Source organism: Fulmarus glacialis, unplaced genomic scaffold (assembly GCF_000690835.1).
Source record: "Fulmarus glacialis isolate BGI_N327 unplaced genomic scaffold, ASM69083v1 scaffold12015, whole genome shotgun sequence".
NCBI lineage: Eukaryota > Metazoa > Chordata > Aves > Procellariiformes > Procellariidae > Fulmarus > Fulmarus glacialis.
The window spans coordinates 1-22,357 of record NW_009211235.1 but is presented as its reverse complement, the minus strand read 5'-3'; the positions used below and the strand labels follow the sequence as shown (position 1 = coordinate 22,357).

The 22,357-nt window shown below is 40.5% G+C and overlaps 2 protein-coding genes across 5 annotated transcripts in view; one reads left to right on the top strand and one right to left on the bottom strand.

The window, feature by feature from the left end:
• The window catches only part of TPD52L1 (tumor protein D52-like 1), a 38,543-nt gene extending 28,049 nt beyond the window's left edge, over window positions 1–10,494 (top strand). The window contains exons 5-8 of one of the 4 annotated variants that reach the window (XM_009577472.1): window positions 820–834; window positions 3,510–3,548; window positions 5,822–5,882; window positions 10,363–10,494. In XM_009577472.1, the coding sequence (XP_009575767.1) occupies window positions 820–834; window positions 3,510–3,548; window positions 5,822–5,882; window positions 10,363–10,494 (247 nt within the window). Of the gene's footprint in view, window positions 1–819; window positions 835–3,509; window positions 3,553–5,821; window positions 5,883–10,362 lie in introns of those variants that run through there. The other 3 variants (XM_009577475.1, XM_009577476.1, XM_009577474.1) reach the window with 3 other exon arrangements.
• Window positions 10,495–14,796: 4,302 nt separating this feature from the next.
• HDDC2 (HD domain containing 2) lies at window positions 14,797–22,258 on the bottom strand. The gene is made up of 4 exons (XM_009577471.1): window positions 22,159–22,258; window positions 19,762–19,830; window positions 16,153–16,291; window positions 14,797–14,937 (listed from the first exon to the last, which is right to left on the bottom strand). The coding sequence occupies exons 1-4, from the start codon at window positions 22,231–22,233 to the stop codon at window positions 14,843–14,845; spliced, it is 378 nt and encodes a 125-aa protein (XP_009575766.1). The 5' UTR covers window positions 22,234–22,258; the 3' UTR covers window positions 14,797–14,842.
• Window positions 22,259–22,357: the final 99 nt, after the last annotated feature.

The following is a 22,357-nucleotide window of genomic DNA, read 5'->3' as shown; positions in this document are numbered from 1 at the left end:
TGAATATTGTGCAGTAAATATGCATCACACCATACATTGAAAAAGGATGTGAAAAATAAGTATTCATGTTCATTAAGTGTGCACCATCTATCTGGCTCGCTGCATGAGGCAGGTGTTCCCTTGAAGTGGTCTGTAATTAAAGACTACATCAATAACACACAGATGAAGGGGAGGCTGTCCGCCTCATCGTTTCTCCACTTTGGAACCTTAATAACATCCTTTGAATATTGTATATCAGTGTGCCTCTCCCAGTTCTGCTGCCTTAATTAAGTTTCTTGTGAGCTGGAAAACAGTGTCAAAGTGTTTCAAGTATTGTTTTCAACAAGGAAGAAGTATTTTAGAAAATGTCATTTTAGGAATTAAAAGCCCCTTATTTTTTCCATTCCCGTCTCAACTGAGAGATGATTAAGAAATCCAGAGGGAAAAAAAGACATTTGCTGCTGATGTACATGTACAATGCCAGTTCGCCTATACTTTCTCTTTAATGAGATTAAGGTAGGATTTTGGGAAGGAAACCAGTTAGCATTGTTTAAATCTGATCTAATGAAGAGAACACAAAGTTCAGCAGACAAAACTTCCGTTCTTTGTTGCACACAGAATAGGTGACTGCGTAGTGAAGGAGTGTGTGACAATTTTTGCTTTGAAGGAATCTCAACTGATCCACATTCTAGTGTGAATTCCAGCATCAAGATCTGAATGCAAATGATTTTATTTTTCTCCTCGGGCAGTTTGACATGCTACAGATATATATGTATATTTTTGTTACATTTTCATAATACTTTTAACTCTTGCTTTTCTTTCCTTGTGCATCCACCACAGATCGCATTCAATTGGGTAAGACACATTACTCTCCTTGAATACTGCCTTTGTATTTGAGAGGATTTGTTTTATGGAATGTAATGCAGTAACCTCTTTCATTTCAGCATCATTATATATGATTAAAACATGTGCTACTTACACTGTAATGCCTCATTTTTACAGCATGGTGAGTATAATGAGGAAAGGACTGGACTAAATGGCTAGAGTGTGTTTGCCTTGCTCTTGAGTAGGCTAGTCACAAATTCAAATAATGAACACATTCAAAAGATACTGCTCTTGGGAAAACCGATTTATATGTAATCCCATTCTCTCAACCATCTTTTTCTGTCAGAGTTTGGAACATAAACAGCAAGTGCTCAGTAAAAGTTCTATTCAGCCAGCAGAGTTTTATAATTGTATAAAGAATTTAATTACCTCCTCTTCAATAAAGCAAAAGTATATTAGTCATGAAGTGTACATGGTGACTCTTTAAAAGTCTTGAGTCCTAGGGAAATTTCCAATAGTAGGCCAAGTTCTTAACATGATTAAAAGGGGTCTTTATATTTAGAGCTTGAATTTATTGATGCTGTAAAGCACTTCAATATATGATGAATTATAAGCAATTTTATGTGTGCTGAAAGAGTCTGTAAGCGGTCTGGCTTTACGTCAGTTCACCCAGCAGAGGAGCTGAACAGCCCCGAGGCCCCTCTGGCCTTGTAGCATCACCAGTGCACGGGACAGCTCAATGATTTTTCTGTTCAGCTAAGTAATCCAACACGGACTCTTACTTCACTGAAAAAAACTTAAAAATGGGTATAGATTGACCTCTCTCTCTCACTCTGACATGAAACCAAAATGTAATGTCCTCTGCACTGATCACCATCACAGACGTGTGTCTTTAAAAAAGCTTAATGTTTTAGGCTTCTAGTAAAAGAAGATGTTGTCACTGTTCCTATAACTGGCATCCTTACCTCTTCAGAGAAATTAAAAGATGAACTGAGTGAAATGTGCACTTAGTATTCAGATTGTCTGTCACATGCCAGCTGTGCGAATTTAATTGGCACAATGTAATCTTCTTACTTAAACCTTCGTATTTGCTATTAGAAGAGGAGCAGCCTATCCTGAAATACTTCCAAATTCTTATTTTTGCCTATTTGTCATGTGTTACAAGACTAAGATAGCAAGCATGCTTGTTTAATTTAACTAGGATTGTTAAAAGATTTGTTGCACTTGTGAAATGTTTGGGCTAATCTTTCGTAAGTCTTAAAAATGATATGAAAAATTGAACATGAAACATTTGCATTGTCTGTTGTCAGTTCTTGTCTATCTGAGCTTAGCAGAAGCCTTAAAATATACACAACAGCAAACAGTTCGTATAAAATCTCTCTGTTCCACCTGCTTGCCAAATAGCTCTTCTCCCCGCCCCCATTTCTGAATCTTTAATCTGGGGGAAAAAAACCACCTTTTGTGTGTGTATATGTATATACACAGTGCTGCTCTGAATTTGTATAGGTTAGAACAAACACATGTGCTGTTTATATGAGAGCTTTCATTTTTTAATGCTATAATCATGCTTTGCTTGATTGCAGCCAAATGTTGGTGACTCTTAAAGTAAAGCTCCCACTGTTCTCAATCAGACCAGGCTGCAGCTGACAGTCAACACTGAAAGTAGCCATGCAGGAATTTTTGAAACAATACATACTCTTGCAGTGCACAATTTACTTATAATATTCAGATCTAAATGTACTTATGGACAGTTCTTACACTTCAAATAAAGATTCATATTCAGAACAGGCTTGATGCTTCCCAGCAGTAGGGAATAGATGATGATATCATAGCAGAGTTGGCTTTGGTGGCTCAGGTGGGAGAATGTGGCTAATGTAAGTCAAGCGGTTAGGGTGAGTGGCCATCTGCAGGGTTGAAGGTGTGCAAGAGGATTTGGGGATCTTTGAGTGATGCAGAGGCTTGTTACTCCACTTGCCAACCTTCCGATATTTCCGATAGTCTTGCTGCTGCGAAGTCTGTGGAGGGAAGCGTGGCAAGGAAAGCTGGATGAGAGCTGTGGAAAACAGCTTTCTACCCTTGGTAGTGTTGAGGTGTGAAGAAGAAGGTGAAATGTCCTAGGAAGATGGGGACAGCAACTGCTGCAGCTGAGAGAGCTATCCGTCTGGTTGAAGGAACCTCTTGTTTAGGTAGCCTTTTGTGCAGGAGCCTACACAAATTGGGGGCTGGCACTGGCTGTTTGAACTGTGCAACAAAGGCAAGCAATTGCCTACTGCCCTGCTGCCTTGAACCAGCTCTAGTTATGTTCACAAACCTGAGGTGTACTGTACTCACCCAACACGGAGCTTATCGTCTGTCACTGCAGAACACGGAGGTAGCTCTCTGTTCCTCTGTCTCATGTTGCACGTCTCTGTCATTTAAATGGATATTGCCAGGAACTGTTTTGCATCATTCTTTTGAGCCCTATTAAATTGCTGATCAGTTGACATGAGAATGAGAATGTAGTGGTAAGATCTTCAGTGCTGAAAGTGAGCTGGAATTCACAGGTGAGTTTGACAAGCTATTGCCATCAGGAGAGGGAGAGTACCAGCACTCTTGAAATTTTTTTTTTTTAAAGTTAATTTAAAAAAATAAAAAATATATGCTATAATCATGTTGCAAACTGGATTTTACAGCTTTTTTCCTTATCTTTTGCTTTCATCCCACAGTTACTCTATTCGCCATTCCATAAGCATGCCTGCGATGAGGTAATATGCTACCCATATTCAATTTGCTATGGTGATGTTCAACAGTGTAGTGAGGGGGGATGTGCATACTTTGATCCTGATCCTGCAATTTTTAGTTGGATGAATAGTCCCACTTCAGTCAGTTAAGGTTATTCATGTAGATAAGGGCTGCAGGACAGGTGATCTGTGTTTTCTTCCTTTTAATTGTATTAACTTTAATCTCTCGTACAAGCCTTTGAGGAAACGAAGCAGTTCTGAGATGTATTTGGGTAGATCATTGTTATCAAGTTTGTATTACTGAATCTGAAATTCAGTTGTTTTGCTGTCTCTAGAACGTCATCCAAAGCCCATTAACGTCAGAGATGCTTTCCACTCTAGCAGGCTTTGGCTCCTGCTCGTATGGAGGGATTTTATATGAGTGCTTTCATATTTTAATGGCTATAATCATGCTTTACTTGACTGCAGCCAAATATTGATGCCTGTTCAAGTAAAGCTCTGACTGTTTTCAATAAAATTAGGATCCAGCTTTTTTTTTACGCCCTCAGCCTCTAAGTATATGAATATCCCCACTCCCTGCCAAGCATGTGGGGAAAACAAATCTCCTAACTATATGATGGATGTTAATTCATTCAACTTCAGCATGTGGATGGTTTAAGGCAAGCATTCACCAGTGTGACCTATGGGTCAAATGTAAGTCATAAAACTCAATTTCTCTCTCCTTTTGACCCTTCTTGCCCTGTGAAAAGTTTGTCACCTATTTAACAGAAAACAAAAGTAAATCTGCATTATTTTTCCAACTGGCTTTTGTTTGCCCTTTCCTTAAATTAGGGTCAGTTTAACTTAGCCTGATGAGGGAGGTGATGTAAATGTATTTGCAGAAATAGAGGCCATCATCGTGCTCCTGGTAAGTTCCCAGAATGTGCAAAGAGGATGAACTGGAACACTGAAGTTTTAGCAGCCATTGGCTTCATCGCTTTGCAAAATGAAGCGCAGGCTCCTGCTTGTGTTTGCCTTTCCCTGTGGATGACACAGGGGCATGGGCACCTGCCGGGGTAAAGTGGTTCTGCCTCACTGTTCCACTGTGAGGGTACCGTCCGTTATGGTTGAAGATCACTGTTATGTTTTATTTCACGTAGGAACAAATGGATGCAGTGTTTTGAGTACATCCTGTTGGCCATGTTGTTAGAAGGTACCCTGCGCTTTCAGTGGCAGTAGTTTCAATAATCTCTTTCTGGATATACCACAATAGACAGGTGAAAAAAAAGCTGAAGAACTAAACACTCGATTAAGTAACTGCTTCATTATACTGCACTGGGCTTAGAGAGGTCCTGTCACCTCTTTGGTTCTTACGGTAAAGAAAGTACAAGAGGAACCCTGCTGGACAACAGTTTCTGAGCTGCAGAGTCTTCACTAATAATGAAGCACAAAGTATGCTATAATTGAGCGCTCATTTGGCAAGCAAGGAGCAGAGAACCAGAAAAAGGTCCCCTTTACCCACTCTAGGTTTGCCCAAGTCCTTTGTGGTGGCTAACCTGCTGGAAGAGGAGACGAGCTTTTGTACTCACTCCAGGTTGCCTGCTTCTCGCATGTCTTCCTACATGGGACAGGGATTATCAGCAGTGGGGAAGCTGCTGCGAAAAGGGGAGACATCCATCTAAGCAACTGAGGGGCAACTTGAGTACAGATCTCCATGGGGATCCATACTCTCACTTTAAAACAGCATATGCATTATATTCATAATATTACGTGGCAGATATTAGTTGTGGTCAGTATGTCCTGTTTGCAGGAAGAAATGTAAAAAAATGGATGCATTTAAAATGAAAGAGAAGCTATGTTTCAAGTTTTGGAGAAAGAAATAAAAGAACAAGGTTGTCAGGCAAGCCAGCAAACCAAATATGTGATTTGCTTTAAGACGGAAAATCACAGCTGTTGCCTTTCTTTTTTAATTCTTTTAAGATATGTTCAACTCACAGTTTTCCCGAAAACAGTGTTGTGTTCTGTTCTTCGGCGAGTGAAAAGCAAAGAAAAGCTTAGCTTTGTCAAAGGGGCACCCTTGGAACACAGTCTCCCTAAGGTCTTTGTTTTTGAAAGCAGCAGGATACACCTGTGGTCACAAAATCATGGAGTGGGGGGTTGGGATTCCTCAAAGGCATTTGGGACCCACTTCCTATCTAATTCTAATCTCCTTCATCCTAGCCTTGGGACATTAAACTGTTGTCTTTTTAATTACGTAGATTATGAACTTGCTCATCAGCTGACTCTTCTTCTTTCCTTCAACTTTCTTTTTCTCCTAGGAATTCTCCAACTTTCAAGTCATTTGAGGAGAAGGTTGAGACCACTGTCACAAGCCTTAAGGTACAGGTTAGAGGCAGAGTTACATGGCTATGTGTGTTAAAGTGTGGCAGCTTAGTTGTCCCTGTCATTTGTACAGGAGGCTGGTTGAATTTGCTGTTCCATCAAGAATTTCACCGAACTGCAAGAGCACTAATGGAAAGTGAAGGCAATATGCAGACAAATAGTCTTTCTCTGCTTTGTTACTAAGAAATTACTTCTGCTGTCTGCCAGAGTAAACAAATGTTCTCAGAAATGCCAAAAATATGGCCATGCTAAAATGGTAAGCAGAGACGTCTCATAAGGTGTGACCACAGTTCATTATGCTGTGCAAGGCAGAGCCACGTGCAGCTGCAAGGTCAGATTTTGAAAGCAGCGTGGCCTCATGAGTTTTGTGATGTGCCCTGCCAGACAGACGCAGCTGTGTGCCTTGCAGAGTGAACTTCCATCCCTGAGCTACACTCCTTTCAATACTGGAGATGTACTCACCAAGTGCCCCTTGCTCAGCTGGTGGGAGCTGTTGTGTAACTCAGGTGTGATTCGCACTACCTGTGTGGCTCTTAGCACTGAACTCGCCTTTCTTTAATGCAGGTGTGTTTCCTCTCAGATTTCAATGATGTTTTGTCTGGATTTAAAATTTCAAAACTATATTGACATATTTGCTGTGGGACAGGAAGATCTGATGGCAAAGTTACCAGTTATCACTAATAGCACTTGTTAAGGCTCTTATTCGGCAGGACAGAGCAAGGCAAATTTGCAGTGAGCTAATCTTTGCTGCATGGTGAGGCACATTCAAGGGGAGAACAAGAGGGTTTGTCTCCTAACGGTTATTACTCATCAGATAAAGTCAAGTGTGCTCATAAAATGGCATTTTACTTTGCTGCAACAGAAAGATTCCAACGCACTCCAAGTACAGTCTGTCAGTGGACAACGGCCAAAATGATCACCCCTCATTTTAGGGGGAACTGAAAATACTAGATTAATGTCAAAGGGCATTACAACTTGTAAAGCATTAAAAAGGCAAGAAAATGGCCTTTCACTTGGGACAGAAGGACATTCTTTGTTATAGAAAATGCAAATTACACCTAGAACTGAAGCAGCAGGTGCACAGGGAAGGTCTGTCTTTTTCATGCCACTGTGAAATCATACAGGAGATAAAATTTTCTAGTCAGTGTCTGAGGAAAGTAGGTAGCAGAGAGCTTGATTTATGTTTCTAAAGACACATGTCCATCAAAGAATGCAGAGTTGCTTTATTTTTTCCACCTTTTGAATGTTCACATTTATTTAGTGATAGGCTGTTCTGACAACTTTAAGTCATGATAATGTAGGGTAACGTCATCTCCATTGCAGTGTCAGAGAAGGAAACATCATCTTAGTTTCACAGGTGGGAGGCAGCCTCCCAGGGAAGACTAGGAACATCCCAAGGAGCTAGAGCAGAACACTAGACCTCCAGAGCCCCAGGTCAGTGCCTGTATACACCTTCCTATTCATTCTTCTAACCTTCACTGCAAATGCTTCTATTATTCAACCTCACTGTATGAGAAATCATTCATGCAGTGAGGTGCATCAGCTTGGAAGGTCTGAATTCCTGTCTGTTGCAGTCAAGTGTATGGCTTGCTTATCTCTTTATGCTCCTTGTACTTCTACACATTTAGATAACGGATGCAGCTCATTGGAACACCTGAGATCTGAAATGGATTTTTTTTTTTTTTTTTTTGCATTTTTCACCACTTACAAGTTAGTTAGATGAAACTACATTGGAAAAGTGCAGCACTTTTTGTACCCATTTAGTCATTCAGTCACTAAACCTACCCTTAGGGCTTTCAGTAGTACTTCTAGCTCCGAAGTTCGCTTCTAGACTACTCTAGACTCCACAAATCCATTCCTCCTACACTTACGGCCAACCTGTGAGAGGGACAGCTTTAAAGCCTTTTGCCTTGCTTTGAGGGGTAAAGGATAAGAGTGAGTGATGTCCTTTCTGCATCAGGAGTGGGGTGTCTGTTTCCAGTCACCTCAGTGTGTCATTCAGAAAGAGGAAAAGTTAATTCAAACTGCACAGCTCATTTCTTCTCACAGTGATCTACTTGAGGAGCCTGATCTTATTTTGCTGATTAAGAAGAGGCGTTCTTCTAGAGGAGACTATTGGTCATGCCAGCTCTTAGCCTATCATGTGTTCAGGGTGCTCTTAGATCTTTCTTTAAGGAATCTTTAGTTAAGCAGGACAAAACAAAAAGTCTTGAGTCTGAAGTCATCTTCCACATGCCATGAAACCTTCATTGTCCATCTTTATTGGCAAACCCACTGACATTTTCTGAATCATTTTCTGTCTGTATTCTCTCTCTTTCTTTCATTTCTTTGTGCAAATGGAGAAAGGGAAGCTGGAGTCATGGACCTAGGGTACCACCAATGTAGGCTGTAGACAACTGGGAATGTCTCAGCATTGTTCTTCATTTTCCCTGCCTCTGTTCCAAGGCTTGCAAGATTAGGAAGACCAGAGGGCGGGGCGGGGCGGGGTGAGGGAGACATCATAGGCTGTCCCTTCCATTCTAGGATCCTGTTGTGGTCTGAAAAAGTGGATAACTTCCCAGAGAGGCTTCTGACAAAAGAAAAGAACAGCAGTAGCATTATCATCTCCCCCCCCATGTAAGTTACAGATCATCAGTGGTCCTACAATGTTCTGTAGTCAGCTAAAACTCACGTTCAGATTTCATACATTTAGAAGTCAAATTTCAAATTAGATTTTATTTGCTCTTAGAGTTTGGACTTTGTGTTGCAGCTTTCTTAGGAGAGTGTATTAGTTCAGCTTTCCCTGGAAATCAACAGAACCTGGGTGCCCAACTCTCTTCAACTTTTCTGAAAATCAGAACACTGATTAATTAGATGTTTGTGTAAACACTGGGGTATTGGCCAGAGGCATTCAGTAAAGTAAATTACGTCATTCTTGTTTTCAGATGGAAAAGTAGGCAGAAAAGCAAATAGAAAATCGAACTACATTAATGTTTCTGATTTTGAGGTGTCCAAATTCAGATGCATCTGAGTCATTTGAAATAGTGCAGGAATAGCCTACTTTCACAATCACTCTGATCAGTCTGAATCAGTGTTCTTTTGAGAATTTTAATTGGCAAATAAAAGTCATGAGTTTTGCCGTGAAAACTTAGTAGTAGCTTTACTAGGCAGTGGCTGCCTTTTCACTGCAAGTTCAGGCCTACCGACATTTAACAATATATGTATTTTGTATTGCTATTTGCAAAAATCAGTGATGGACCAATACTTTCTGAAAGTCAGCTCAGCCCACTAGACTGGATACAGATTTTTACCTCTTGAGCTGGGAACTTTTAATAACTGTGACTCAAACTGTCAGAGCAAATAGCAAGCCTACTACTACCTCCTTTTATTGAACTTTCAAGTTAGGCAAGCTCCTGTGCTAGCTGATGAAGCAAAGGATTATATAGGATTAACCCCTTGGAAACTTAGGACACAAAGTTCATTTAATTAAAATAATCTTCCTGAGCATTCAGTGGCTGACAGGCTGGAAAAATGCCAGCTTGTCTTTAAGTCCTGCTGCAGTTCTAAGATGGAGTAAAAAAAAGTTTTGCCCTATTTTCAGACTTGAATCAACTTCGAGTGGGCATATCAGCAAGCCAAACCACAAAAGAATGTTCTCTTACCAGATAACCCAGTCAAAACAGCTTTGTCTCTTCGTCACTTAGTCTTGACCATTTCCAAATCTTTAGATAGATCTCTGTCTTTGTTAGGAAAACTCTATTTCAGAGATTTAGTCATATTGGTTTTTCTTTTTAATGCTTTTATTTACAAATTCAGCCAACTGAAGCATTTTGAAAGTAGATAGCCTGTGAGCACATAGTCATATGTTTCGTTAATGTAATTTGATATTTCCTCCCACCCTCTCCACAGGAAAGTGCTGGGGGCAGTTTTATGTATCAGTATCTAGACAGCTGAAAGTACCTAAAGGGAGACAGCCTGCTGCTTTTGTTCTTTGGTTACTATATTCTTTCTACTGTCCAAAATCCCAGTACGGTTTGTGTATTTTGAGAGTAGCTGTGTTACCATTGCTGGCAGATGGGCCACTTTACTCAGCAAATGAACCAGTTCATTTTAATACCCATCTCTTATTCAACCTGCATAGAACTGGAAAAAACAGTGAAACCGGTGTGAGCTACTCAGTGTGGTTCTTTACATAAGTTTACTGGTAGGATCTAGGATCCTACCTGGGATCTACTTAGGGACTGGTTCTTTTAAGCATATGATAAATGCCACTGGTAGATTTTATGATTGCAGTCTGGAAGTTTAGAAATTGGGGGAGGAAAGGGGTTGCTTTACTTGACTGTTTTTATAGCTTTTGTTCTAAGAAAAACCCCACACGTTCTCTGCCTGCTTCGAACAGTTCCCAGCCCTCCATGGTCATGGGGTGGAATAGGACAAATGGGACTTGCTACAGCGTGAGCAGAGGAACTTGCTGTTCTCTTTGTTTGCCTTGTTTCAGACTAAGGTTGGTGGGACAAGCCACACAGGGGGCAGTTTTGAAGAAGTTCTCAGCTCTACAGCCCATGCCAGCGCTCAGAGCTCTCTTGCTGGCACCCGACTCCCTGAGAGTGAAGAAGAGCTTCAGTGTTAGAGCACAGGCCCTCCTGAGCCGCACATGCCTCTCTTCAGAGACTTGCCCAGCCTCCCTCACCACCCAGCTTGTGCAACAAGGTTTTGTCAGCTTTGGAAAATTGCCTCCCTGGCCTTGTGCTGGAGAAACATTTCCTCTCTCTATTTGTATTTTGGATGGGCCATTTTATCATCAGGTACTTTGTACACCATAGAAACCATACACAAGTCATTGACTTACAATGCTCTAAATTCTATGTTAAGGGACCAAAATAGTTTTCATTTTCACGTAACTTCCCTCCACAATCTCCCAGACTGTTTCTTATTTCTTTTAGTTTACTGTTTTCTGTCTGTTGGTTTGCAACTCCCCTCTCAGTGCCACATCAGACAGATGGACCTAGAGCTGTGCAAAGATTTCTGCTGCCAGCAACAGTCCATATACCAGCTGTCTACCAGCCATACCAGGTGCCCTTTACTCAGGATTGTCTGCACGTGATCTATTTCCTAAGGGAATTAAATCACTTACTGTTGTAAAAAGTTTTTTCTCCTTCACTGGTACAGTCTGGCATTGCCCTCCACCCATTAGTCAGCAGAGTTAAGGAGGACAGGAGGAGACACCCAGTTACTGATACAGAAATGGAACTGATCACAGCTGCTGATTTAAGATGATCATTGTAGCTGGAAAAGCTTCAGTTTAAAAATATGTTCCATTGCTTGCTCTCTGTGCGTTGATAAGACTTGAAGTATAAGTTAAGTTAATTACAAAGCCAAGTGGAGCAGAGGGAGCTTCTAATAATTTTGCCTCCGTATCTTCCCCTCAAAAATAAGGGAAGGTAAATTTATGAGCCTCAGTCAAAATACAGCCTTAAGTGAAAGAATACAAAACCAACAATTGGCTTAAGATGTGCCATAGGTTAGAGAGCCCATGCCTTCAGTCCGCATTTCAGAGCTGCTAGCATAAACCCTGTTATCTTACAACACACAGGACAAGAAGATACTTCACTTTTGGTGTCAAATTTTGTCATTCTTCACTCCAGGACATAGTTCCAGCAACCATATTATATCTGCTTAATCACCAAGAGCCAGTCATCTCTCAGCTTTGCTTCAGCATGTTTTCTTGCATTCTTTTAACATTTTTTCTAAGAAAAGAGTAGCACACTTGTGACACTATCTTGCTGTCTAGTGAGCGCGTCAGTCTGCATGTTGCATTACTCAGTTCGCCAGACTGAGATGAGCGCAACTTTATCAATAAAATATAGAAAAGTCTGGCTACTTTTAAAATGGATGCATTTTTTGAGCATAAGCCAAAGCTTCAAATCGGTGTTAGTGAGTTTGACATTACAGATTGCTTAAAATCTTGTGAGGAAACTTGGCTTTAAGTGATTTTTTCCTATGTGGCTTTTGTTATAGTTTTTACAAAGTTGGAAGTCCTTTCATAATGTTCTACGGGACATAGGTTAACTTTGGACATTTATATCAAATGCCTCTTTATTGTGTTTTTAGCATGGAAGCAAATTTAATTAGGTTTTTTTAGTACAGTTTTCTTGTGAGTTTGCTAGCTTATTTTGTGTGTGCATAAATGTGAATTTATTTAAATAAAGAAGATACTAATGGTCACCTTAGTTTGTGTAAATGAAGTTATTGATATTCTTATTAAAAATAAATTTCTCTTACTCTTTTACACTTTTTGATGTTTTCTTTTTAATTCTGTGTATTTACCAGTATTACTGCGCATCTCTAAGCCTTGCTCTGTCACAGCAGAATATCAGGGTAAATTGCAAGAACATAATCTGCCATTCCTACAGTTTTAAAAATCTGTTCAGTCCCTTCTGGACCTGAAATTCCCCATGGAAATCTGTGGCCAAAGTTCTGAAAAATTTGAGGTTCAAAGAAGAAAAGTAATTGAACCAAGTTCAGTAAAAGTGAAGTGCATGGCAGAAAACACCTAAGTCTAAAACTGTTGACCTTCTTTGGAGCTTTCAGCCACACCAAGGTTTAAACGTGGAGTCCAAGCACTGTCATATTCTACAGAACACCTATTTAGACCTCGTTTTATTTATATGTGTATGTATATACATATACACATAGAAGAATGCTTCTGAGAAAGCAGTAAATTGCTTTTAACTATGTTCATAAAGGGCACAATTTAAAGCACTTGTGTGAGTATGACTTGGTGGAGGTAGGTTGGCCAGACAAGCTTCTCTTCCATATAAATCCTTACATGTTACCATCATTACAGCAGCTGCCGCTATGTGTAGGCTCAATGCTGATAAGAATAGATCAGGAGAAAGACATGGGAGGAGGTGATTTCCTCTCACAGGTCGCGTGTCCAGGGCCTAGCACACTTTCCCGACACGTGAACAGCGCACTTCGGTACTGTGTTAGGAAGCCTGAAGCCCCACAGGCTCTTTGCTAACCTTTCTATCAGCCTGTCGTCACGGCTCATGCTTTCTGATCACACCTTCTCCTCCAGTCTATTATTCCTACTTCTATTAAAAGGCAGTGCCCAAAACCGACACACAACTACACCTGCAGTGCGTTGAAGGGAATGTAATTTTACACAAAGTACCTGCTGGATTTCTTTAAACAAACCAAACCCCACACAATGCACACTCAAACCGTGCCTCTCTTTCTCAGAATAATAGTCACCTTTCTTGCACCATTGCCCCGCTGACTGGGGTTCAGCACGCCGTCCCCCAGACCCCAAGCAGAACGGCGTGTCACCAGCCAGTAAAGCCTCCTGCTGCGTTGGAGGAACCGACTCTTCCTGCTGGGGTAGCGCTTGCGCTATCAAACGTCTCTTTAAGGCCGCTTTTCTTGTTCTCAATTCTCTTCCAATTCATCTGTAGCTCTTTAATGCTTGGCATTCAATACAAACTAATAGAGACTATGGTTTGTAGACATCTCGGTGGAATAAAAATGCTGAAGAACGATGAGCCCTGGACAAAGCTCAGCAGGCCCCACTCCATCACCCTTGCAGTATGGCAACCCGCCACCAATAACCACTGATCAGTTTCCTATTGCTCAGTAAGGTGCAGCTGGTTCCTCCAGGCTCTCCGTAGGGCACAACTGCTGCCTTGTGGGCAGAGGTCTGTGCACCCTTCCCTGGGCAGAGCAGGCGCCCCACGTCTCCCCTGCACCAATGTGCTCAGGCCCCCGAAGTTTGCGTGAAGGAGACATTTCCTGGAGTCATGGTGCCTGAAATGTGCGCTCAGCTAGATTACCTACCTTTAAAGGGGATGACAACTGAATTTAGTTTTACGCTGCCTCATTTGACACGAGGCTGAAGACAGAGGTCTCTACCAGGCCTCTCTCCAGGTCTCTACCATGTAGTTTTTCCAGGTGCAAACTTTCATTATGTGGCAATTGTGACATCGCCCTAATCTCCAGCTGCACACATGACACAACACTTAGTAGTGCAGACTGGCCTCATTATGGCATTTACCACCACTACACCTTTACTTGACAACCATACTGTACTTTTACACTAGCATTATTACTTCCACTAAAAACTGTCATTTACAGCAGAATCAGTACCAGCGTGCAACAGCGTTAACCAGGGACGGCCAGCCTTACATGGGCGTACAGGCTTCTGCATTAGGCTGTGCAAGCGCCAAAGGTCCCTCCCAAGTTCAGCTATTCTGTGATCATCAATTACCTGTGCAAGAGTCTGTAAAATTGCCAGTCTGCGGTGAGGGGGAGTCAGGAATACTGGCCTACGGAAATCTCAGCACCATTCCCTGATACAACACACGAGCAGTGGAAAAACTGTGTGAAACAATAAACGTACTGAGAAAATGTAATTAATGAGATTACCGGTTTTATCCACCATCACTTCTTAAGGCTTACGCACTCCAAAGAAATCTCATCTCTAAGTCTAAGTCTGGCTCCGTCAAGAGCTTATAGAGAAATGTACTCATTGGTCTCGCTTCTGTGTAGCGCAGTGAACAGGTATTAACCCATTTGATATAGAAGGTACTTAAATCCATATATACTTAGCAGTCACAGAACAAGACCGCCTGTCCCAGTCAGTGCATTACATGAACAGGCTAGATTGTAATCAGCTAATTTTTAAACTTACCTGAATTTCCCCAGTGAAGAATCTATTTGTTACTGAGACTGCATCAATCAGAGGCTGATTAAAAAAAGAAAAAAGCCAAACACACTCATTCTAAATATTTGATCCTTGACATAACCTCTAATCTGGGAGGTAACTATCCCACCTGCTCCTATCTAAGAGGTCCTGGGATTCTCAGCAGTGAATGCACAGAAGAAAAATCTGCGGCAGAATTAGTAATGTTATGGGAAGAAAAATAATGCACAGAATATAAAACAAAATATTTATTATAGCTACAGCATTTAGGAACACTTCAGGAATGTGGATGAGATGCAGCAGCTATTTTTTTATTCCTTTCTGTGTTAATCAGAGATACAAGCTGGAGTATTTCTGGGTGAACAAACTTTCCTGCAAAATAAAAGAAAGGGAAAGTTAATTAAAAATGCTCTTATTCTCCTACATGTGAAAGGTTGGTGGTGAAAGGTTAGCAGTGATGTTGCTTTAGGGTCAAAATAAACACCAAGTTATTCTTTTAAGAAAAAGACTACTCCCATTTTACTCCAACTGTGGAATAACTGTAAGAGTAGTTACAGCTATTTTTCCCCAAAACCTTATAAAAATATTTCATGCTCTATTAAGACACTTAAGAGCTGAAAAAAGGATGCACCCTGACCAGGTCAATCCCATGCTATGCATCTAGCTACAGGAAACCACCCCAAGTACAGGTGCACATAGGGTATATGCTCTAGGCTCTACTGAGACACTAGCTTAGTTTAAGTTACTGAGTTCTAGTAGGAGGGCAAAGATGCCAATTAGAAAATTAAGTATTCCAGCTATGCTGATGTTGTCCTTTTTTTCCCTCCTTCCCTGATCAAATTATTGCATTTTTCAGAAAGCTTATTATTTCCCTGAGGAGTTACCAAGGTATAAATGGGACTTGTTGGGGACTGTGTCTGGCGATTGCTGGTCCTCTCCCCGAGTTTATCTGTCCCTAGTTTTTTCCCAGGATAGGATGACTTGGAGTCACAGTCCTCTTCTGGTGTTCAACTCCCTTGCTAAAATAGTAAAGACTATTTTACCTATTTTTCCTTCCCACTATCAGTTTATTCTGGAAAGGATGAAAAGCAGTGGATAGAATAAAAAATAATACAATTGCACCTAAAACATTTCACTGAGCTGGTTCTGACGTGTACCTTGGGCAGGTCACACGAGATCACAGCTCACGTAGGGATAACAAATTCTACTTCACTGGTTTATGAAACACTAACAAAGTAGAAACAAACCGCTGTCAGAGCATCAGTGAAGAATGAAGCCTCCTTTATACCCCCTCTGATGGTACAGGGAGATCCTTAAACACATGCAAGTGTAATGAAAGCTGGGCCTCTCTCTAGGTGTCCAAAGTGATGTAAAAGGAACTTGGCGTAAATGAGATTCAGGTTCAATACATACAAATAAATGTAAGGTACGTTTATACTGCAGTAAGTTTCCCCAGAAATATTTAGGGTACTTGAGCGATGAGCAGAATTACTAGTTCTCACTTGCTCTGAATGTCTATCAGAAGAAAAGGCAATTTATATATTTCATTTCATTTACAAAAGAAAAAAAAAGGCACAAATGTCATACCAGCAGTTGAATTGTAAAAATCCTGCAGTCTGCCAGGTGTGTTTTCCAACTCTTCGTACTCAAATGCTTGCAGTATCATCTCACAGTGATCCAACTGTTTTACAAACTTGGCTTCTGCAGTACACTGGTTTTCATATTCCTGAACAGATTTGCAGTTATAAGAAAAAAAATTGTGTTGTTCTGAAACTAAGTATTAGAAGCTCTTTATATATCTAGAATTTTCCTCATTAGTACAAGCCACTCCATAAATATTCACGACAGTTACGTCTTTCACTCTCTTTTTAAGACTGCTATTCAGCAAAACACTTGAAATAAGTACTAAATTTCTATTAAACATAATAGGACTTAAGAACACAATTCTTTTTCATACTCTAACTTAAAAACATACCAAGTGTTTCAGCTGCATCAGGGATGATATGGAGACAACGATATACAAGTCAAATAATAAGCTACATTTAACACCATTTTATATATAAGTATCTTTTCAGGCCTGGCTAAGGCTATGAATTACCACAGTGTATGCCTGTGCATTACCATTACCTATTTTTAAAATCTATTTTGCACTTTTCTCCACCACTTGCTGTATTTATAAGGAGCTGTTCTTTACATTTCTCCTGTCACTCCTTCTTAATCTCTTTTGTCTAATCTGTCTGAGCTGCTTATGTCTTTATGTCTCTCCTAGGGAGGGGAGTCGTTAAGGGGTTTCCTCCCCTTCAGACTTTAAGTCCTTTAATCTCTCTGCTATCTCTTCCCTCTCTCCAGTCATCGTCAGTATATATTTGAGAGTCATTCACATTTCTAGTCAACTCGAACAATTTTGCTGTCATTTGCTTCCAGTGACGGTTGCAGATGGGTTTCCCATTTCCTCTTTTCTAAATCTACTGCATTGTATTTGATGTCTCATCAGCTGGTCTTCTCCTGACTTCCAAAACCAACCGCAGAAAAAGGCTCCTTTCTGTGCAGGTTACCATCACCTTGATACCCTCAGCAGGTCTGACCCCATTCATCATCAACACCACCAATAATCAGACCAGAGGCTTAATTACACACCGGGCCCATATGTGCTTTCAGATCAACACAACCCGTGATGCACAGCAGTTCTGCAGATGAGAGCAGCACAAGTGCAGGAAGAGTTTTTCCTACGGACCAAAGAACATGGCATTTCTTCCTGCGTCTTAAGAAGACAACTGTGGCTGTGGGTGTCATTCACAGTGGCAAGATCCTGGGTTGTAATTCCATCACAGCGATGCTCAGATAAGTGTCATGGTCATTTCCTTGTCTGACATACTATTAGGAACCTGTTTGTTCTTAAGCTTATTGCTTTACCTTTGAAAGTCAGAAATCCAGATTTTGATAGCCATGACTGACTCTCACACTACTCTATTTGGATTTGAACGATGCTTTGAATTTTCAATTACATTTTGATCATTATTTTAGTCATCAATTTCATTTCAACATTTTTACCTTCCCTTCCTCCTCTCAATCGGAGCTTTGCCTCATCTTTAAATTGTTTAAATACTACTTCTTATTTTCTTAAATCTATTTATTTCTACTCTTTTTTTTTCCCCACCAAAGAGAACAAACTCTTGGCAGCATTACAAAGGAGAACTTCAGGAGAAGTAGAACTATGGCTGTTTGCTTGTAAAGGTCTGTCCCACCTCCAGCAATTAACTGGGAGTATCAATCTGTTACCAACCTCTTTGTGCCATACAACCCACCAGATCTTATTCATACCTCAGCTCACATTAACCTCAAGAAACATCAGCTATTGTATGTGCAACTGGGCACAGTCCTGAAATAAACACTTACTCTTTCCTCCCCGCAGGTGTTCAAGAGTGCGAAATAACAGTATACTTTGGAAAAACAGTAACTGGTCTCTCAACCACCACAGTCTGTCTTTTAAAAATGCTTTTGCTCTTGAAAATAAAAAAGCAGGACAGAGATGAAGTGTGCTGACTCATTTACTTTAATGTTTTTTCAAACGTATTCTGGATTAAGTTATAAAGTGAAAATATATTGGAGGCATCTTTCTGCTACCTTTTTCCCCTACACTGCACTTGCAGAGTGCCCACCAGTACAGTGCAAAGCAACAGTCCTTGTAAGGCTGAAAGGGAAAGAAGGGCAGAGAGGAGGGCAGAGCAGTGCAGGAAGGACTTGCTAAGAATGTCAACAGATCTTGTCCCAGCCAGTGTTCAGCTCTGGGCCATAACTTCCTTCACTCACAAAAAGAAATCAAGAGGAAAATGCCTCTGGCTAGCTGAAAGCAGACTATCATACTAAGTGATCAGAGACTTCTTATTTTCTGCCTTTTTTTTTTTTTCTGCTTTTTAAGAAGCACCTAGTTGTTCCACTTAAAATAAGACTAGAGGGACTACGTGTGAATAGTAGATTTTTAGGTTACACTCGCTGCTATGTGGGTTACACTCACACTGCTGCATTGGAGATTCAATGCCAATAAATTATCCTGAAGGTAGAAACAAAGAACAAATGATCAAAAGTGTGCGTATGTTAAATTATGGTTAATGAGAATGATAAAAAGCTAACATGGTGAAGAACTAACTGCATACTGAACCAGTTCTTATACAATCATAGGAGAAGACTGAGGCAAAGAAAAAGAATATATGCAAAAAGAAAAGTTCTACAGGACTAATCTTATCTATCAAAAACTGTTTTTCCTCAATTGTAACAGCTTCCCAAGGGAGAAGGAACTAGGGCTCACCAAACAAATGCACACACATTATCTCCCAGACCTGGTTATGCTGGTTTACCCCTTTTACCTTGAATTATAGCACTGAAAACCGAACCCCATTGCCAGTTTCTACCACATAACTACAGCAAGAAAAAAAACCCCAAACAAACAGGGTGCTGTAACAAAAGGCAGAAATTGGCTGCAAATATCTGGAATTTAAACACAGTCCAAGTGGAAAACTAAGAATATTAGCATAAAATACAATTTCAGGCCACAGAGTCCAAGAAACATATAATGCTTTGGTTGGAACAACATGTGAACAGGGGATTGTGGATGCACTTGTCCTTGTGCGACTGTATGCCAGGAGAAGATAAAGCATAGTAATTATAAACTTGAATTGTTTGGAAATAATCTAATCATCCCTAGTTTGCAAGTGTAAAAGATCTTATCAATTATCAGCATGAGTTCACATCAAAAAGTTAAATCACCTTCAAATACAGAAGATACTTTCCAATACAAACTTTTAAGGTACCCAAGACCAGGCAGCAATCTGTGTTGTTTGTAGAAAAGCACTGTTCTGTGTCAGTACACCACATTTAAGTTTAAACCAGAAGTTACTACTAAGTATTTCAGCCTAACGGGCTGTATAATAAAGAAATGGAAGCCACATAAATTATTACTTGCATAAAAAACAGAAAATACTCCATCAGCAGCTCCCATTACTTTATCAAAGTTAGGGGTTTCTTTTTCAAACGGACTCCAGAGTGACCTTGACTCATACCATTAGCTTTATCTCCCACGCAAATGAATCTACCTTGTTTGAGGTCAAAGTAAGAGATGACACGGTTTCATAGGTAAACAGGAAGAGGACAATGGGTTACCCTGAATTTTACCAAAGGATTAAAAGAATGCAAGCTTACTTCCCAGAGTTCACAGATTTCTTTTCTGAGGTCCTCTGATAGAAGCTGGGTCAGTTGCTGCATAGCTGCCTGAAAAAAAAGAAGCCATTTATCCATTTTCTGAGCAAGCACATTTTTATCATTATCTTTTTTGAAGAATTAACTACTTGTTACCAAGTTTGTAGAAACTTACACTACACAGTATATTATTCTAAAGTGCACGTGTACATAAAACTGCCAGAAAAACAGTAGGACCACTCAGTGAAGAATTTTTTCTGGGAGCTGCTTAAGTAAATTGTTCAGGAACTAGTATAAAACACAAGAAAAACAACCTGAAAGTACACCCAGTATCTTCTAGAGTCCAAAAAGAAGCCCAGAGCAGAACAGGCAAGTCAAACACCGAGGAACTGCCGACAAGTATGAGCTCTGCCTTCCAGATTTAACTAGTGGAGGCAACATTTGAACTTAATAGGTTATAGGTGCAGTTCATAAAAGCAGCTTCAAAATACTAACTCCTAGTGGTGACGAGCAACTGCCCCCTCCCAAACACTCAACTAGCAAATTTCCACTAGCAGGGCTGAGAACAGCTGCTGACTGTCAGGCAGGCAACACAACATAAGCCTTTACAATTTTTCCAATTTAGAAAAACAGAGAAAAAAATCCATTTAACACCCTGCAGCAATAAAACACAGTGCTCCCAGACTGAGATACCATTTGTTCAACAACAAAAATCCTGGTACAAGGTTTAACGCAGTATCAAACTGACAGTATATCCAGCAAGCAGAAATTGTTCTGCACGCTCCTTGTGCTCTCTCAGCTGCTCAGCCTCATTTCTGTGCCATTTCTACTGTTTTCCTACTAACACTAAACGCTGCTTCCGAAACAATCAACATCACAAGTAAGACAGAGGTTTTGTGCCATGATTGTTTCTCCACTTCAAATACAGGGTATAGTTTGACAATATGGCTGAACTGCATCAGCTGCTCCCCACCAGTGAAGCATCAAGGTCTCATTCCTCCCCACCTCCTTCCAGCTCCGGAGCTCATCAGTTTTCAAGGTCAGCAGGGCAAAATAATTTAATTGGCAAAAAAACCAACCCAACCAACCCAACCAAAAAACCCAAACTTTTTTTTTTTAAAATCAAGTTAATTTTCTGCTGCCTTAGCCTTGGTGAGACTAGCTGATTAAACTTACTGCACAAGCAGCAAATTTCAGAACCACCTCAACGTCAGCTGTAGAGCAAAGGGGAAAAAAGGAGAACTCTGCAGCAGCAGCAGCATATTGATAGTTCAGCTCAAGCCACCTCATGAAACTGTTACCCTTGGTGTATTTTTACAACAAAGTATTTCAGAGTCAGCCTAAATGTTTAATGCTTGACCCTCCTTCCCACAAAGTCAACAGCAAAGTCCTCACTGAGTGAAATGGGAGCAGAAGGAGCTGCAAATAAACATACTTAGGCATCAAAACATCTTTTTCATTGCCTAAATACAAATGAGAATTCCGTCTAGGCAAAGTTGAAGCCTGATCCTTGGTGACAAAACAACCTTTGGAGGCTTCCAGGAAAGAGGTGGGGTTTTTTTGTTTAGTGTAAGAACACACTAGGAAGTACACTAAAAAACAGAAATACCAAAATTGCAGTCAGTAAAGATAGTACTTCATGAACGCCGAGCACCCCTTTGATCTTTAATTTCCACTTTCTTAGCAAAGAGCTTACTCCTACAGTTAGTCATAGCCCCCCCACCCCCAAGTTTTAAACAGGTAAGCATAAAAGGGGAGGGGGGGAATAATCACTGCAATGTTTTTTACACTCTTTGAAGAGCTAATTGTAGCCTCTAAAGCATTTCAGAGGCATCACGTTGCCCTCTAGCTGTGGCTGGAGAAGTGGTTTATATTTTCTTCAAATAATGCAACAAACCAGAAATGACAAACCAACAGTTTGGATATGTACAAGGCCAAAAATAAAATTACTCCAGGCATGCTGCATTCAAAGACTCATGACAAAAAAAGAGACCTGTGTCTGGAGTCCCCTGCAAATGGTTTAAATAACGTCTTTGTCACAACCACATTATTTGGCACCACACAAATGGTCCGCCATGAACTGCCATTCACCCTTCTCAGTGCACCTACTCCCGGCTCCCCACCTCTTGGTAAGGCTGGTCAACATGACTAATTCAGGCTACCAAAAATCCAGCCAGTTCAGGAATAAATGGCCAACATGAAGATTACTTCAATGGTTCTCCTTCCATAACTTTGTACTTGGTGACATTACATGTACAAAAATCACAATGAGCTGAAAACCTTGGTTGGTTGTGGCATACGTGTCCAATGCCAATGACAGTATTATGTTGCTTAGAGGGTCTCTTCACTACCATCAGAACATTAAAAACATGCAGAACGCTTCGTGCCTTATGTCCATACCTCTTCTCTCCTGTGTTTCTCCTCTTTTGAAATATTATCTGCAGGAGCAATATCTCCAACAATGCATTCCGCCATATCATGAACCAAAGCTAATCGTATGCATCTGACAAGAGGCAAAGACAGAATAATTAGTTTTTGAGCATTTTAAGTTATATCTTGTTATTTATAAAGGTAAGAGACTGCCTAATTTATCCCCTTC

What these genes read in the sequence shown, in the direction of transcription:
- HDDC2 (XM_009577471.1), bottom strand. Translation starts at nt 22,233, where the DNA reads ATGGCGGAATGCATTGTTGGAGATATTGCTCCTGCAGATAATATTTCA. An exon ending in AGAAACACAGGAGAGAAGAG is followed by an intron (nt 19,831 to 22,158) that starts GTATGGACATAA and finishes CTTTTTTTTCAG; the next exon opens with GCAGCTATGCAGCAACTGAC. An exon ending in AAATCTGTGAACTCTGGGAA is followed by an intron (nt 16,292 to 19,761) that starts GTAAGCTTGCAT and finishes AAATCTGTTCAG; the next exon opens with GAATATGAAAACCAGTGTAC.